At 58.8% G+C, this 15,098-nt stretch overlaps 1 protein-coding gene across 6 annotated transcripts in view; it reads left to right on the top strand.

Moving 5' to 3' along the window:
- Lig1 (DNA ligase 1) overlaps window positions 1–15,098 on the top strand; it is a 29,031-nt gene extending 13,933 nt beyond the window's left edge. For 3 of the 6 annotated variants that reach the window (XM_048369291.1, XM_048369292.1, XM_048369293.1), the window contains exons 5-28: window positions 548–674; window positions 1,730–1,825; window positions 4,455–4,550; window positions 5,287–5,445; window positions 5,581–5,653; window positions 6,374–6,454; window positions 6,663–6,719; window positions 7,081–7,253; window positions 7,648–7,814; window positions 8,171–8,247; window positions 8,867–8,958; window positions 9,060–9,159; window positions 9,469–9,554; window positions 9,904–10,019; window positions 10,142–10,237; window positions 11,292–11,402; window positions 11,800–11,871; window positions 12,270–12,414; window positions 12,500–12,582; window positions 13,204–13,356; window positions 13,968–14,021; window positions 14,344–14,487; window positions 14,758–14,850; window positions 14,946–15,098. In XM_048369291.1, coding sequence (XP_048225248.1) covers window positions 548–674; window positions 1,730–1,825; window positions 4,455–4,550; window positions 5,287–5,445; window positions 5,581–5,653; window positions 6,374–6,454; window positions 6,663–6,719; window positions 7,081–7,253; window positions 7,648–7,814; window positions 8,171–8,247; window positions 8,867–8,958; window positions 9,060–9,159; window positions 9,469–9,554; window positions 9,904–10,019; window positions 10,142–10,237; window positions 11,292–11,402; window positions 11,800–11,871; window positions 12,270–12,414; window positions 12,500–12,582; window positions 13,204–13,356; window positions 13,968–14,021; window positions 14,344–14,487; window positions 14,758–14,850; window positions 14,946–15,029 — 2,535 coding nt within the window. In that variant the 3' untranslated portion in view covers window positions 15,030–15,098. The remainder of the gene's footprint in view (window positions 1–547; window positions 675–1,729; window positions 1,826–4,454; window positions 4,551–5,286; window positions 5,446–5,580; window positions 5,654–6,373; window positions 6,455–6,662; window positions 6,720–7,080; window positions 7,254–7,647; window positions 7,815–8,170; window positions 8,248–8,866; window positions 8,959–9,059; window positions 9,160–9,468; window positions 9,555–9,903; window positions 10,020–10,141; window positions 10,238–11,291; window positions 11,403–11,799; window positions 11,872–12,269; window positions 12,415–12,499; window positions 12,583–13,203; window positions 13,357–13,967; window positions 14,022–14,343; window positions 14,488–14,757; window positions 14,851–14,945) is intronic. The other 3 variants (XM_048369294.1, XM_048369295.1, XM_048369296.1) reach the window with 3 other exon arrangements.

The raw sequence follows: 15,098 nt of genomic DNA, 5'->3' as shown, positions 1-15,098 counted from the left end.
TCCAGGGCCCTGTGAGGTTGGTTAGTAGCAGACCAGACACAAATAACAGTGGCTTTGGAAAGATACAAATTTATTTTTCTCTCTGATGAGCATGAAAAGTCCTGGATCTGTTAGAAGCCTCAGAGTCAGAGCTTTGCTGCCTTCTGCTGCCCCAGATGCCTATCAGCAGGGGCAGCAGTGTGCAGCTCCTCCATTTGAAGTGAATGTTGTTAGAAGGAGGAGAGAAAGCCTCATTTCCCCTTGTGCTCCATTGTGTAGAACTGAGGTTCATGAGCTCCTCTAGCAGCAAGGGAGGCTGGGAAATGTAGTCTTCTGTTGGACGAGCATATGCATGGTTAAACATGAAAGATGCTGTTACTGTAGACAACAGAATTGTGGCTGGGATTCACATTGGGAAGAATCTGGACCAGGAGATGATGCTAGTGGATGGAGAGCTTGTGGGGATGGAACCGTAGGGCCAGAAAGGGAAGGCTAGAGTTTGGGAGCTGAGAAAGTCACTTTGGCCTGCCTTTTTCTATTCATCTGGAATTGCTCTTTCCTCTTCTAGAAGCCTGTGCCTGCCTCCCCACAGTCCTCACCTTCCAGCTCTGGCACGAGTCCTGAGAACAGCCCTTTCGTCTCAGACTCCTCCCCCATGGATATTTCCCCGTCGGGGTTCCCGAAGCGGCGCACGGGTAAGGGTCTGGGCCCTCTCAGCTCCCAGATCTAGAAGTGCCGAAGGCAAAGACGAGACCTACAGCAGAGGAGGGAGCATGGGTTGGGAAGGCCACTGGGGCTCTGTGGTGCTCCATGCCCTCTCAGCTCCCAGATCTAGAAGCGCCGAAGGCAAAGATAAGTCCTCTAGCAGAGGAGGGAGCATGGGTTGGGAAGGCCACTGGGGCTGTGTGGTGCAAGGACAGGATGAGACCCACATGTGACCCAGAAAACCATGAGCCTGCCTACTGAGCCCTCGAAATGGTCTTGCTAAGGCTGAGGAACTGGGCTTCTCCTGTTGTGTCCTTTTATTTGGCTTACATTTGAAAGTGGACCCAAGTTGAGCATACCTAACCCACAGTCTAAAGTCTGCAATGCTCCAGACACAGACACTTCTAAGAGAACCCCTTTAGTTTGCTTGGTAAAGTCTATGCAGATGTTCCATGGCTGAAAAGCTCTGCCTTAACGCCCCCAGTGCCATGAAGATTCTCTGGCTTCACCCCAGGCTGTCCAGAAGCAGGGTTCCAGGTGCCAGATGTTTCTTTGGGTGTGCTGCCAGCTAGCTGCTACAGTGGGCAGCCAGAGCTTGGTTTGTGAGGATACCATGGCCATGATGCATGCCTCAGTCTCATCCTGTCGTGGTCCCCCGCCACCCCCCCCCCCGCCCCCAGTTCAAGGGAGCTAGCCTGCGTCAGTCGCTGAGGGTGGGTTTCTGTCTGTTGGAGACCTATGAACTTTCTGGGGCATGGTTGGGACACAGGGAGTGCCCACTGGAGTCAGGCGCTGCTGAGCAAGCATGTGCCATCATCGTCTACTGGGGATTACTGCCATTCTTCAGATGCAGTAGAGACAGGCACAGAGGGCTGCATAGCCCGCTGGAGGTCACCCAGCCAGTTTGCAGCAGAGCTCGGGATATGAGGCTTACACTGGGGTAGTTGGCTGGCTGAAGGCAGCCAGCCTGGCACAGCCTGTTCAGGGGCCCCTCAGCTTGGCCTGACCTCAGAGAGCTCAGCCACCGATCCCTCTGCCTTCCCAGCTCGGAAGCAGCTCCCGAAACGGACAATCCAGGATGTTCTGGAAGAGCAGAGTGAGGACAAGGACAGAGAAGCCAAGAAGAGGAAGGAGGGGGACGGTGAGGCGCCAGAGGAGAGGCTGCACGTGTGTGTGTGTGTGCATGTGTGTGTGCATGCGCACACGCGTGCACGCGCCCACACAAGCAGGCACACAGCGTTTGGACCCTGAGATTTGATGTCTGTTGGCAATTGGTATCTCAAACCCCAATACAGCCTCCCCACCACCCTGAAAGCATTCTGGATTCACCTGTTGTCAGTCTCCAGGGTTCATCACACCAGCTTCCTGCCTTTGTCTTCTAGGAGAAGTGTTTTCTTTTAGACAGTTTCCAGTTTCTTTTTCTTTTTTCTCCTCTTTTTAAATAAGCTTTTCCCTAGAGCTGAGGATCCTGAGCGCTGTGGTCACGGAGGGCTTAGTGTCTGGGAATTTTTTCTGGTGCCCCTGTGCCAACACCTGGGGTACATCCTGATAGTAAGCAGTTGTGGTTGATAACAAAATACAACTATTGTACAGGTGTATAATTGAATACCTCCTAATGGAGCTGTTAAAGTCTTCGAAATCATCAGACATTTTGCCCCATGAATTTGGGTCCAGTTCTTGGGTCTTATTATTTCAGAAAATAGCAAAGGCCCCATCTTTGTGAGGCATGTGGTAGAATTGCAGGCCCCAGGACTCCCCAGGCACTATATCTAGGGGTACTCCAGTTCTAGGGGTACTCCAGTCATTACACACGCGGTGCAGGACCTGTACGCCTTAGACTTCTCGGGTGACGTCCTGCACATGGTGCAGAGTGGACACTGTGGAAGTAGCTGTTAGTCTCTGCTGAGTGGGGAATGGTGACCCAAAGAGAAGTCTGAAGCCAGGCAAGGTGGTACATGCTCTTGATCACAACTCCGAGGCCAACCTGGGCAGTGTAGATACCCTGCCTCAGAAAACCAAAAGGAAAAGGTCTATACATTCAGTGTGGTTTTGAGTAATTTTTATTTATAGTTGGTTAGAAAGGAGCACTGGGAACCCACGGGGACCTTGGGCCAACTATCCTGAAAGTTTTAAGTACCCTGAGCTTGTAGTTTGTGTTGTGTCCAGCAGGTGTCGCTGGTTTTCCTTTGAGGAAGTGACTTTCCTGCTTCTCCCACACACAGGAGAAACAGCCATGAAGAACCAGATCCAAGCCTGGTGCTGGTGGCTCACACCTGTAACCCTAGCTACTCAGGAGGCTGAGGTTTGAAGGTGGCAATTCAAAGCCAGCCCAGGCAGGAAAGTGCATGAGACTCGTATCTCTAATAAACTACTCAGAAAGCAGGAAGTGGAGCTGTGGCTCAAATGGTAGAGTACTAGCATTGAGCACAGAGACACAGGGACAGTGCCCTGGCCCTGAGTTCAAGCTCCAGGACCAGCAAAAAGAATGAGGAAAAGAAAAACCAAACAAACATCCATTATCATTTGTGGCTTGACATTCCACCCTGTGCCACAACTGGGCTTTTTTTTGGCAAAAGGTTTTCAGTAAGCTCAGGTTTCCCTCAGCAGGTTTTTCACTGGTAGAAAGTTGATTTCCAATTGGCAATTTCTGGTGAGTGTGCACATCACATGTCACTGAGTTGGAGTTCTAGGTGTTGGTGTGGGGGTGGATAGGGCAGAGAGATACTCTTCCTACTGAGGTGATTCTTTTCTCAAGTAAGAGTTGGCAGTCTTGGCTGAGGAGCTGGGGATCGAACCCATGGCCTGTGCAAGAGCTCTGCTGCTGCCAGCCCTTTGTAGGGGAAGTCTCAGACTGCCTGAGCTATATTCAAGGTGTCCCTGCCTCTGTCTTGAGTGGCGGGGATTACAAGTATGCACCACCACACTTGTTTTTCAGTTGTTTTGGTTATATTAGAGAACTTTCTGGTTTGTCTTCCAGATTTTAGCCTTTTCAATTAAATCTTTTGTTTACAACAAGCTACATTTTAAACCCGCTCAGATTCTTTTGTGGCGTGACTAATTCTCAAAGCGTAGTAGATGAGAATAGTTTTTGTCTTGGTTTCTCAGCAACTTAGGCAAATAGTGGGGTTAGATTCTACCTCTTGTCACCTCCCAGAGCCACAGGTGTCCCTCAGTGTCCCCAGGGATTGGTTCTAGGATTTTCCCCCCAAAAGCATGCTAAGACCCAGGCTGCTCAGATACCTTCTGTAAACTGACACGTGGCCAGTACGCCTTCCCATGGTGGTTGATGTGTCTGGATTACTTGTGGTGTCTCTAAAGTGTGTGCCAGGGAAATACACCGAATGCTTTTTTGACATAGTGCGTTCTCTGTGCCAGTCCTGGGACTTGAACTTGGGGCTTAGGTGCTGTCCCTGACCTTTTGTGCTCAAGGCTAGTGCTCTACCACTACCAACCACAGTGCCTTTGCCAACATTTTTGGTGGACAATTGGAGATAAGAGTTTCCCAGACTTTCCTGCCCAGACTGGCTTTGACTCAGAATCCTCAGATCTCAGTCTCCTGAGTAGCTGGGATGACAGGTGTGAGCCCCTGGCACCTGGCAGATGACGTTTTTTGCATCTTTCCATGGCTGCTGGTGCCCATGTGGAGCACAGAGATCCCAAGGGCTGAGCCTTCCTGCAGTAGAGACAGATGGATGCCGAGTATCTCCCAAGTGTCCTAGGCTAGTGTGGGGGCCAACTGAGTTTTTGCTAATATTTCTCTTTGTCCCCAGAAGCAGAGACCTCGAGAGAGAGCCCCACAGAGATGGATGTGGTAAACCTGAAAGGAAAAGAGGAGGACCAGCCCATGACACCCCCGAAGTCTCCCAGTGAGTGTCTTGCCTTCTCCCTCATCACCCTGATTTGGAGTCAGCTGTCTTTGGAGGGAGGAAAGTCCTTTTTTTTTTTTCTTTTTTTCTTTTTTTCTTGCCAGTCCTGGAGCTTGAACTCAGGACCTGGCTTCTTTTTGCTCAAGGCTAGCTTGCTCAACTCTACCACTTGAGCCTCAGTACCACTTCTGGCTTTTTCTAGCTATATGGAGCTAAGGAATCGAACTCAGGGCTTCGTGCATGCTAGGCAAGCACTCTACTGCTAAGCCACATTCCCAGCTCAGGAAAGTGCTTTTAAACAAGGCTCAGATTCTCCCAAGTTTGTGTTTAAGGGGAAATGGAGGCGGCCATGGGTTTGATTATGTAGGGTGGGTGTTCAGTGTCATGCACTGCCCTGCACGGGGACGCAGGACAGCCGCTCACCCTGCAGCATGTTTGCGGCTTTTACCCTGCTCCAACCTGGTGGTGATTGTTCGGCGGTGCCCAGGCTGAGTTCCAGAACTTAGAAGGAGACTTTACCCAGATGGCTGGGGTGCTTCTAAGTGTCCAGCGGAAGCCCACTGCTAGAATTGCGGTGGTTAGCTGTGCGTGGGCACCGGGCTGTGGAGGCACTGCCTCTGGCTGCCAAAGGCTAGGGGCACCGCTGGCCAGGTGTTCCGCCCACAGTGCATGGCGAGCTTGGGGTTAAGAAAGGCGAGAGACACAAGTAGGCCTCACTGGTTGCCCCCGCCTGCAGAAGCCGGAGCTCCGACAAAGACAGAAAGCAGCCCAGCACCCAGGGCAGTGGGCAAGCGGAAGCGGCTGGAGGAGAAGCAGCCAGAAGAGGAGAAGCAGCAGCAGGAGGAGCTGAGCAAGCCCCTGCCCAAAGCCCCCCGCACGCTCAGCAGCTTCTTCAGTGAGTCCTCTCCCGTCCCCCTCCCCTTCCCCTTTACATTCCCCCCACCCCCAGGCTGTGCAGCTGGAAGATGGGCACTGGGTAGAGCAGGGCTGTGGGGAGGGAGGACCCACCGTTTCCTGGCTTCCTCCCTAGCCCCCCGGAAGCCTGTGGTCAAGGAGGAGGTGAAAGGAGAGGAGTCATGTGCTCCAAGGAAGGAGGCCAAGGGGTGAGTGTGTCCTGGTTTGTTCCCTTGCTCCGCACCCGTGCCTGGACACCCACAGAGCTCCGTCATGAACTTCTGAGGCGGGTGGGGGGGCTGGGGCTGCTCTGTCCAGCGCTGGAGTCGGGTTTGTGGTCAGCCCGGCCGGAGTCCAGCCTTCCCCTCAGCCAGGGCTGGGCAGTGGAAGAGGACAGAACAGACAGTTGGACATTTACAAGGCTTTTCTCATTATGGTCAAAGTAAATCTGTTTACTCAGCTGATTATTGAGAACTGTCCCAGGGTGGGGCGAGCTGTAGTGGGCAATGGCTTTAGCTGCTAGAGATACGCACAAATAAGCAGCACAGAGTCCTTGTTTTCTAGAAGTAAGTGCTAGGGCAGGGGGCGGCAGTGGGAGGGGTCTGCAGGTCTCAATAGAGCGAGAGGTCTGGAGGCCTTCCCTGGGCTGGGAAGGCTGGATTTGAGTGGACAGCCTAAAGGAGAGGAAGGAGTGACCAGGAGGAAGAGAGCAGCGAGTGCAAAGGCCCTGAGGTTGGATAACTGGCTGGAGGAGAGTAATAAAGGGGAACCTTGTGTCTACATGAAGTCGGAGGTGTGGGCACACAGGACCGCTGGCCTTGTCCTTGACCACGGCCTGGCATGTAGTGGGTGCTCAGGAAGCACTTGTGGGAGTATAACCTCTCTGACCCAGAGATTTACCCAGGGTCATCTCCCTTGTGCCCCCACAGACCCCTGGACCCGACGAGCTACAATCCCGGCAAGAATAACTATCACCCCATTGAGGATGCCTGCTGGAAACCAGGCCAGAAGTGAGCCTCCTGCTTCTGCCAGGCCCTGACCGGGTCGGGGTGGGGGAGTGTCTCATACCAAGGAGCCGCGCTGTGTCTCGGGGATGTGGCAGTGTGGAAAGGGGCAGGGCAGGGCAGTGTGGGGTGTGGGCGGGCCGCCCCACCCCCAACCCCGGGTGCGGGGAGGCAGGGTGCGCTGTTGAAGGGCTCTGCGCATCTCCCTCCCCAGGGTCCCTTTTCTGGCTGTGGCGCGGACATTTGAGAAGATCGAGGAGGTGTCTGCTCGGTGAGTGACCGGGCCTGGGGCTGTGGTGTGGGCATGGGGTCCCCTCATCACGTGCATTCTAGGCAAGCCCCAGAAATGCTTTTGAAATCCCCAAGCAGTAGCCTCCTCGTGGGGGCCAGGGCACTCAGTGAGCTTGTGTGAGCACAGGGCCAAACCTTAGCACCTACCTGAGAAGCTGCCCCGTGGGGGTGGGGGCCTGGTCAGCGCCACGTCCCTTACTGTCACAGTTGCCTGTGATGGTACCCATGGCCCAGGTCACAGGTCACATTGCCATGGGGCCCCTCCTGTCTTTCTTGGGTTCGCTCTGCCCCCACTCTGCCCCTGAAGACCCCCATGGCTGCTCCATTCCCTCCTCCTCCAGGCTCCGCATGGTGGAGACACTGAGCAACTTCCTGCGCTCTGTGGTGGCCCTGTCACCTCCAGACCTGCTTCCCATCCTCTACCTCAGCCTCAACCGCCTGGGGCCTCCGCAGCAGGGCCTGGAGCTGGGCGTTGGCGATGGTGTCCTCCTCAAGGCCGTGGCTCAGGCCACAGGTGTGTGTGTGGGGGGGGGCCTGGAGGGTTTGATGGGAGATGAAAGTGGGTAGGAGGCTGAGGTTTGCGGGGGGGGGGGGGGGGGTGAGGGGCGGGGACAAGGAACTGGCCTGTGGAGCCAGGGGTGGAGGACAGGTGAGGCCTGGTTGAGGTTGGCAGTCAGAGTGTGGGCGGCATAAACAAGGAAGAGGCCTCGAGGATGGCGGTGGCCAGCTAGGGTGAGAGTCCAGCCCTCCCTGCTCACTGCGCCTTCTCCAGGGCCCTGTACTGCCCCTGCCATGCTGGCGAGGGCCACCACCACCTCCCTGCTTGCCCTGGGGGCTCCTTACACTCGACCACGGAAGGGGCACACAGCCACCCAGCCCTCCTCACCCCGCCCCGCGTCCCCCGCCAGGCCGCCAGCTGGAGTCGGTGCGTGCTGAGGCGGCCGAGAAAGGCGACGTGGGGTTGGTGGCCGAGAGCAGCCGCAGCACGCAGCGGCTCATGCTGCCGCCGCCCCCACTCTCCGCTACCGGTGTCTTCAACAAGTTCCGCGACATCGCTGGCCTCACGGGCAGCACTGTAAGTGGGCGGGGGGGGGGGGGGCTTGTCCCTGTGCTCCCAATTCCTCGGCACCTAAGGCCAGGTGTGGCAGGACAACTTCCTGGATTGTTTGGGGCTGCATCTCTGGTTCTCCAGTGGAGTGCGGAACCCCCACCCTCTCCACCCTCAACAATGGGGACTCCGGAGACCCCAGGGCCCAATACCCCCATGCTGACGTCAGGACCCGGCAGTTGCTGGACAATGAGGGAGGGGAGGAATCCACTTGTCACCCCAGATGAGACTCCCCAGCGTCAGGAGGTGTGGGTGGAAAGGAGGGAGGACGGGGTGCTGGGCCTATGGTGACTACCAGGTTCTCCGCGCTCCCTCCTCTCCAGTCCACCACCAAGAAAATGGACATCATCAAAGGCCTCTTTGTTGCCTGCCGCCACTCGGAAGCCCGGTACATTGCCAGGTGTGTGTGTGTGTGGAGGGGGGAGGGTTGGGGCTTGACAGGGGCATAGGAACCCAGCAAGTGAAAAACGGGGAGACCCAGGCCCAGAGGGCCTACAGGGGCAGCTCAGTCTCCTCAGCCTGGAGAAGTGTAATACGCGTTGTGATGGATTGAGGATGTCTGCCCTGGCCTGAGCTTGGCGGCGCAAAGAGCATTTTTAGGTGGCATGCCCTATGCTAATTGGACTGTGCCACCAGTTTCCCCACCTGCTCTGAGGTGCATTTGCCCCTTGGAGGAGGTAAAGGCACAGGACGATAAGTCACTAGTGCAGGCCCTGGCAGTGTCCTCTGCCGGGTGGGGTCTTGGTTGCCACGCCCCGTGGGGAGTCACATTCTAGCTCCTGGCCTAGCCTGCCTGTGCCCTGTGCCCCCTGCGCCCGCCCTGCCTCAGCAGCTGGTGTTTGGGGTGCCTGCTTCTGCCCCCAGGAAGGCCAATGAAATAGGGTTGCTGATCTCTACCCCAGGATTGTTGTGATTGTTGGGAGGGGTCTGCAGAGGGTTGGGAAGGGGAACATGGGGGGACAGGGACAAGGCAGGGCTGTGAAGGGCCACTGGCCTACCTTGCACCGCTCTCTTCCCAGGTCCCTGAGTGGACGGCTGCGCCTCGGGCTGGCTGAGCAGTCTGTGCTGGCTGCCCTTGCCCAGGCCGTGAGCCTCACACCCCCAGGCCAAGGTGAGCCCCTTGGCCCAGCCTTGTGCCTCTGCCACTCCCTGACGGGCTCCCGGGACCCTGGGACAGCTGAGCCATCCTAAGCCCTGCTGAATGTTCCCTAGAATTCCCCCCAGCCGTTGTGGATGCCGGGAAGGGCAAGACGGCGGAAGCCCGGAAGACGTGGCTGGAGGAGCAGGGCCTGGTCCTGAAGCAGACATTCTGGTGAGACGAGGCGGGAAGGGATGGGCAGCGCTGGCCCACGGTAGCGATGCCATAGTCTGCTGGCAGAGAGCAAGAGGATGATCTAGACAGGGCTAGGGGTTTGACAATGGTGGGATGCGGGAGGGGGGTGTGAAATGAAGTCATCCAGAGATGGCTGCCAGCTGCTGACGGAGGCTAGCTGTTCAGGAGCTTATGTGTGGCTCTGTGGCTACACTAGGCTCTAGCGCCCTGGCAGTGCCCTTGCCACTAGGGTGCCAGCCAAGCTATGCAGGCTCTGTCACTCGTGCCCTTCTCCCCCTCCCTGCCCAGCGAGGTGCCTGACCTGGACCGCATTGTGCCCGTGCTGCTGGAGCATGGCCTGGAGCGGCTCCCGGAGCACTGCAAGCTGAGTCCAGGTACCCCTCCCTCACTGGGACTCTCGGAGCCCCGTGACTCAAATTACCCCAGAAGGCAGTGGGCTGGCCACAGCGTGTCGCACACCATAGATGTCCAGGGCCTGTGCAGAGCTGTGCCCAGTGGCCCCAGGGGCCTGGGTCTCCTTCCCTGAGGATGCCAACCTCTGTCCCCCGGGTGGGAAGCAGACACAACCCTGTGCCTGCGGGGATGCGGCCACCACAGGGCTCCCATGTGCCACAGGTGAGGCTGGGCTGTGTCCCAAGTGGGCCCTGCTCCAATGTGGGCATGGGATTCCTCCCATCATTCCTTCTGCTTCAGTCTCCCCTGACTTGCCTCACCCCCTCCCAGGGGTCCCGCTGAAACCCATGCTGGCACACCCCACTCGGGGTGTCGCTGAGGTCCTGAAACGCTTCGACGAGGCTGCCTTCACCTGCGAGTACAAATATGACGGGCAGAGAGCTCAGGTGTGGGCGGGCTCACCACTTCCCCCAGCGCCCTCCAGCCATGGTGGTGGGGTGGAAGGGACCGGAGGGGCCGTGTGGGGGAGCGCAGCTCTGACTTCCTCACCCTGCCCACTCCATGGCAGATCCACTTTGAGGAAGGCGGGGAGGTGAAGATCTTCAGCAGGAACCAGGAGGACAACACAGGGAGGTACCCCGACATCATCAGCCGCATCCCCAAGGTGCGGTTCCCCACCCCCAGGGCCTGCTGGGCGTGGGGGGGGTGACCTGCAACATGCACAGACGTCACTTGCTCCCCACATCTGGAGCCTGACAGCGTGGCACTGGCATCCCCTGCGCTCAGCCTTCTGCAGCCTCCACTGCCCCTGGCTGACCTCTCATCCTAGGGCTCGTCCCTGTCACCCCGACAAGGGAAGGGGTTCCTGCTGCTGTCTGCTCTGGTGGGAAGAACTCTTAGCTGACCCCCTGCCCATGGGCTCCCACTTGGGGTCCAGTGGATGGGACAGGGCCTGGAGTCTCAAGCCACAGGCAGGGTAGCCAGGGCCTGGGCCTGGAGCCGGGGCTTTCTCTGTGCTCCACTGCCCCAGTCAGATAGGAATTGGCTTCCTGCACGCCAGGACAGGGCCTGGTGCAGGCGCTGCGCACGGGCGCTGATTAAGCAAGCCCCGTGCGTGGCTTGTCGAGTTCCGATGTCACCATGTGGTCCTGTCACTTAGAATTGTCTTCTCACTGGGTGCTGGTGCTCATGCCTGCCATCCCAGCTACTCAGGAAGCTGAGATCTGAGGATCATGGTTCGAAGCCAGTATGGGCAGGAAAGTCTGAGACTCTCTCTCCAATAAACACCCAAAAGCTGAAGTGGAGCAGTGGCTCAAGTGGCAGAGCACCAGCTATATTTGAGCATAAAAACTCAGTGCCCAGGCCCTGAGTTCAAGTCCCAGGACTGGCACACACACCCAAAAGTGTCTCCTATCCCCAGCCCAGCCTCCTGTGCCATCCACAGCTGACTTACATGGAGGCCAGGAGTCGGGGAGGGAGGACAGGCACTGAGGAACGGGTTGAGGGGGCTGGGGACAGACAGGACGGGCCATGGTGGTTGCAGGGGCTCTGGGGCAGGGGTGAGCCCCCCTCATGGGAGTCGGTGGAGGCTCTGCCCCTGTGTGGCTCTTGAGGTCACCTGCTGTGTCGGTGAATCATGGGGACTGCAGGAGGAATGGCGATTTCCCTTCTGTCTCGTCCTGCAACGCCCCAGCCGGGTCTCCCCCTTCACTGTGCAGATTAAGCTCCCCTCGGTCACGTCTTTCATCCTGGACACTGAGGCGGTGGCGTGGGACCGGGAGAAGAAGCAGATCCAGCCATTCCAGGTGCTCACTACCCGCAAGCGCAAGGTATGGTCAGCTCGCCGTTTGCCTGCCGCAGCCCCACCACAGTCCGTTTCCTCTAGTCCTGGAAAGAGAATGCATGTGGATGCCTTCCCCTTGAAAGTGGCTGCTATCACATTTGAATCCCAGCACCCCAGTTAGGGCTAGGACTCTTCTGCATCCAGGAGCCCCTATATCCTGTACCCCAGCAGGCTCCCCTTATGTCTGATTGAAGGGTGCTGGAGGCACAGATGTCTGGTGAGGGAGTGAGGGCAGGATTATCTGAGCTGCCCTGACTCGTCAGGCCTAGGGCCAGCAGGGCCGCAGCGCTGTTCGGTGTGCACCTTTAGCTGAGACATGGTGGGCCGGGACTCGGCAGAGCACCTCACATCTCCTCTCGTGGCCTTCGTTCCACCCCACGCAGGAGGTGGACGCATCGGAGATTCAGGTGCAGGTGTGCCTATATGCCTTCGACCTCCTCTACCTCAACGGCGAGGTAAGCGCCCACACTAGGGTGGGGCTGGGGGACTTGAGTGCCAGCCCAGATTCAAATCTGCCCTGAAGCAGGGCTGCAGTGAGAGGAGGAGGGCTCCCGTCAGTAGAGCTGAAGCCATGAGGGCCAGGTGCCCCCTTGCGTGGCTCACCTGAGCTCGGCCCGCTGGGCCTGTAGGCTTTTTAGGGAGGTTGGTGAACAGCCTCGCTGTTCCTCTCAGGCAGGAAGCCGAGAGCTCCCGGCCTCAGCCTCCCCAGGTGCTGGCGCTACAGGTGTGCGCACCCCACCTGGCTGTAGGGTTTGCTCCAAGCACAGCCCCCAAGCTGTGGTAAAGCATGTGCTCCGGCCTGGTGGTTAGGGCCATCGCCATCATCCTCCCCTCTGCCCGGCCTCTCCCTCAGCCCCTGGTCCGGGAGCCGCTATCCCGGCGCCGGCAGCTGCTCCGAGACAACTTCGTGGAGGCCGAGGGCGAGTTCGTCTTCGCCACCTCCCTGGACACCAAGGACACAGAGCAGATCGCTGAGTTCTTGGAGCAGTCAGTGAAAGGTGGGGAGCCCCTCTGCCCCTCCCCCCGCCTGCCCCACCAGCCCAGCCTCAGGGCATTGTGGGCCATGCTCCGTGTCCCCTGCAGACTCCTGCGAGGGGCTCATGGTGAAGACCCTGGATGTGGATGCCACCTATGAGATTGCCAAGCGCTCACACAACTGGCTCAAGGTGACTCCGTGCTGCCTGCTCGGGGTGCTGGGGAGAGCCTGGGGGACTCTGGGTTTCCAGAAAAGTTCCTAGCAGGCTGCATTCCAGCACCAGGACAGGGCTGGCCATGGGCGCTGGGGACGGGGCAGCTGGGCCGCCATGCAGGGCAGCAGGCTGTGGATCACTGGCAGACACAGTTCTCTAGAGGTTGTGGGGCGGCAGCGGCAGCCTTCACACAGGCCCTGGGTCCGACTGTCCCTCAGTAGTGGCTGGCTGGCTAGCCACTGTGAACTAGAGGCCGCTATGGGTCCACCCCGCCCCCCTTCTCATCCTAGCAAATGGCCCTTTTCCTCTGGGCAGGGGATGGCCCCGGGACCCGTGCAGATGTCACTCACTACCCAACCTTGCATCCACAGCCCCTGCCTAGCGCAGAGTCCCCTCCATGATAACAAGTGAGTGGAGTGAGCGAGGGGCATAGTGGGGCACTCCTGTAATCCCAGCACTCGAGAGGCTGAGGCAGCGAGTCTCAAGTTCCAAGGCAGCCTGCGATACCTAGCAAGGCAAAGTGAAATAGTGATGACCCCAAGTGCCCCAGTGCTGCCTCCCCTCCGGGCAGCGCCCCTCACCCCACACCTTCCCCAGTTGAAGAAGGACTACCTCGATGGTGTGGGGGACACCCTGGACCTTGTGGTGATCGGCGCCTACCTGGGCCGGGGGAAGCGGGCCGGCCGCTACGGGGGCTTCCTGCTGGCCGCCTATGACGAGGACAGCGAGGAGCTGCAGGCCATCTGCAAGGTGCTGGGGACTGGGTGCTCCCTGCAGAAGCTTAGACTCCCAGGTAGACTTCCTGCTGCACAGACCAGCTAGCCCCTTCCCTCCCGGGAAGCGTTCCCACTTCCTAGTTCTCTTCCCGATTCTGCGTCAGCAGTGGAGAGGGATGTGGAGGAAGCCTCCATCTCCAGGTCGCCTCTCATTTGCTTGGCCTGGAATGGGTTGACGTAGTCATGGTGTGTGCCAGGAATAGCAGGGCCATGCCCTCACCCACCCCTGCCCCTGCCACGCGCGTCCTCACCCTTATCCCCATGTCCCTCACCCACCGCATCCTCATCTGCCTGTCCTCATCACCACCCCCTGGCCTCACCTGCACACTTATCCACCTGTTCTCACCCCCCATGCCCTCACCCACCTGTGTTCCCCCCCATGCCCCCTACACACCCATCTGTGGCCTCACCCCTGTATCCTTGTGCCCCCCCCCAGTGTCTTCAGCCACACCTGCCCTCGCCCGCCTGTCTCCTTACCCATCCTCACCTACCCTTGCCCTCCCCTTACCCATGTCCTCACCCATCTGTGGCCTCCCCTCTATGTCCTTACCCACTCACACCCTCACCCCCCGGTGCCCTCCACAGCTTGGGACCGGCTTCAGTGACGAAGAGCTGGACACACACTACCAGAGCCTCAAGGTGAGCCATGTCCTGTGTCCATCCGCCGCCCCCCCAGTGGGTGGGGGCTTCACTTGCACAGTGGGCTTCCAGGGTTCCCCGTCTGCCTACCCTCAGCTGCGATGCTGGCCGAGGGCTGTCATGTGCCCAAGCCACGTGCCAAGGGGCACTGGGCAATGCCCAGGGGAGGGTGGCTGGACAGGACCACCCTGTGGGCCTCACCACTGTGCTCCTCCCCTCTACCACCTCCTCCCATGCCCTCCTCCCGAGCCCCCGAGCCCCCACCCCCAGCCCTGAGCCCTGGGGTGTGAGACCTGCTCTCGCTCTGTGACCCTCGCTGCAGGAGCTGGTGCTGCCCATGCCACGCCCCTACGTGCGCGCAGATGGCGCCGTGGCCCCTGACCACTGGCTGGACCCGAGCGCCGTGTGGGAGGTGAAGTGTGCGGACCTCTCCCTCTCCCCCATCTACCCCGCCGCCCGCGGCCTGGTGAGTCACTGTCTGGCCACGTTCCGCTGAGCGGCCGAGCCGAGAGGAGGCCTGGCCGATCTCCAGCCTCCAATCACCGTTCTTCCCATCTGGGCCACTGGAGTAGCTGGGATTACAGACAGGAACGATGGTTCCCCCTTACCACCCCCTTCAGTCCTTCCAACCCCTCCCTCAGCCCCATGGTACAGAGCAGGAAACTGAGGCAAGGGTAGAGGGGGATGAGGAGCCCAGCGGGCCCTGCAGTGCCCTCAGTGCTGGTGCCCCCCGCAGGTGGACAGCGAGAAGGGGATCTCCCTGCGCTTCCCGCGCTTTGTCCGTGTCCGTAAAGACAAGGAGCCGGAGCAGGCCACCACCAGCGCCCAGGTGAGGGGTGGGAGAGGGCCGGGGCGGGCTGCGGGGTGGGCCTGGCTGAGTGCCCGTCACCCCTGAGCGGTCCCCACCGTCCCTGTGCTCCGCAGGTGGCCTGCCTGTACCGGAAGCAGAGTCAGATCCAGAACCAGCTGGGCGTCGACTCCGACTCTGATCCGGAGGATTTCTACTAAGCTTGGGCTTTGTGTTCCTGGGCCTGGTGGACGTTCCCTTGTGTCCTCAATAAATCACTTCTTGTAGAA

The sequence above is a fragment of the Perognathus longimembris genome, chromosome 20, assembly GCF_023159225.1.
Source record: "Perognathus longimembris pacificus isolate PPM17 chromosome 20, ASM2315922v1, whole genome shotgun sequence".
Taxonomy (NCBI): Eukaryota; Metazoa; Chordata; class Mammalia; order Rodentia; family Heteromyidae; genus Perognathus; species Perognathus longimembris.
Note: the sequence above shows the minus strand (reverse complement) of the source record. Positions and strands in the feature narration are given on the sequence as shown.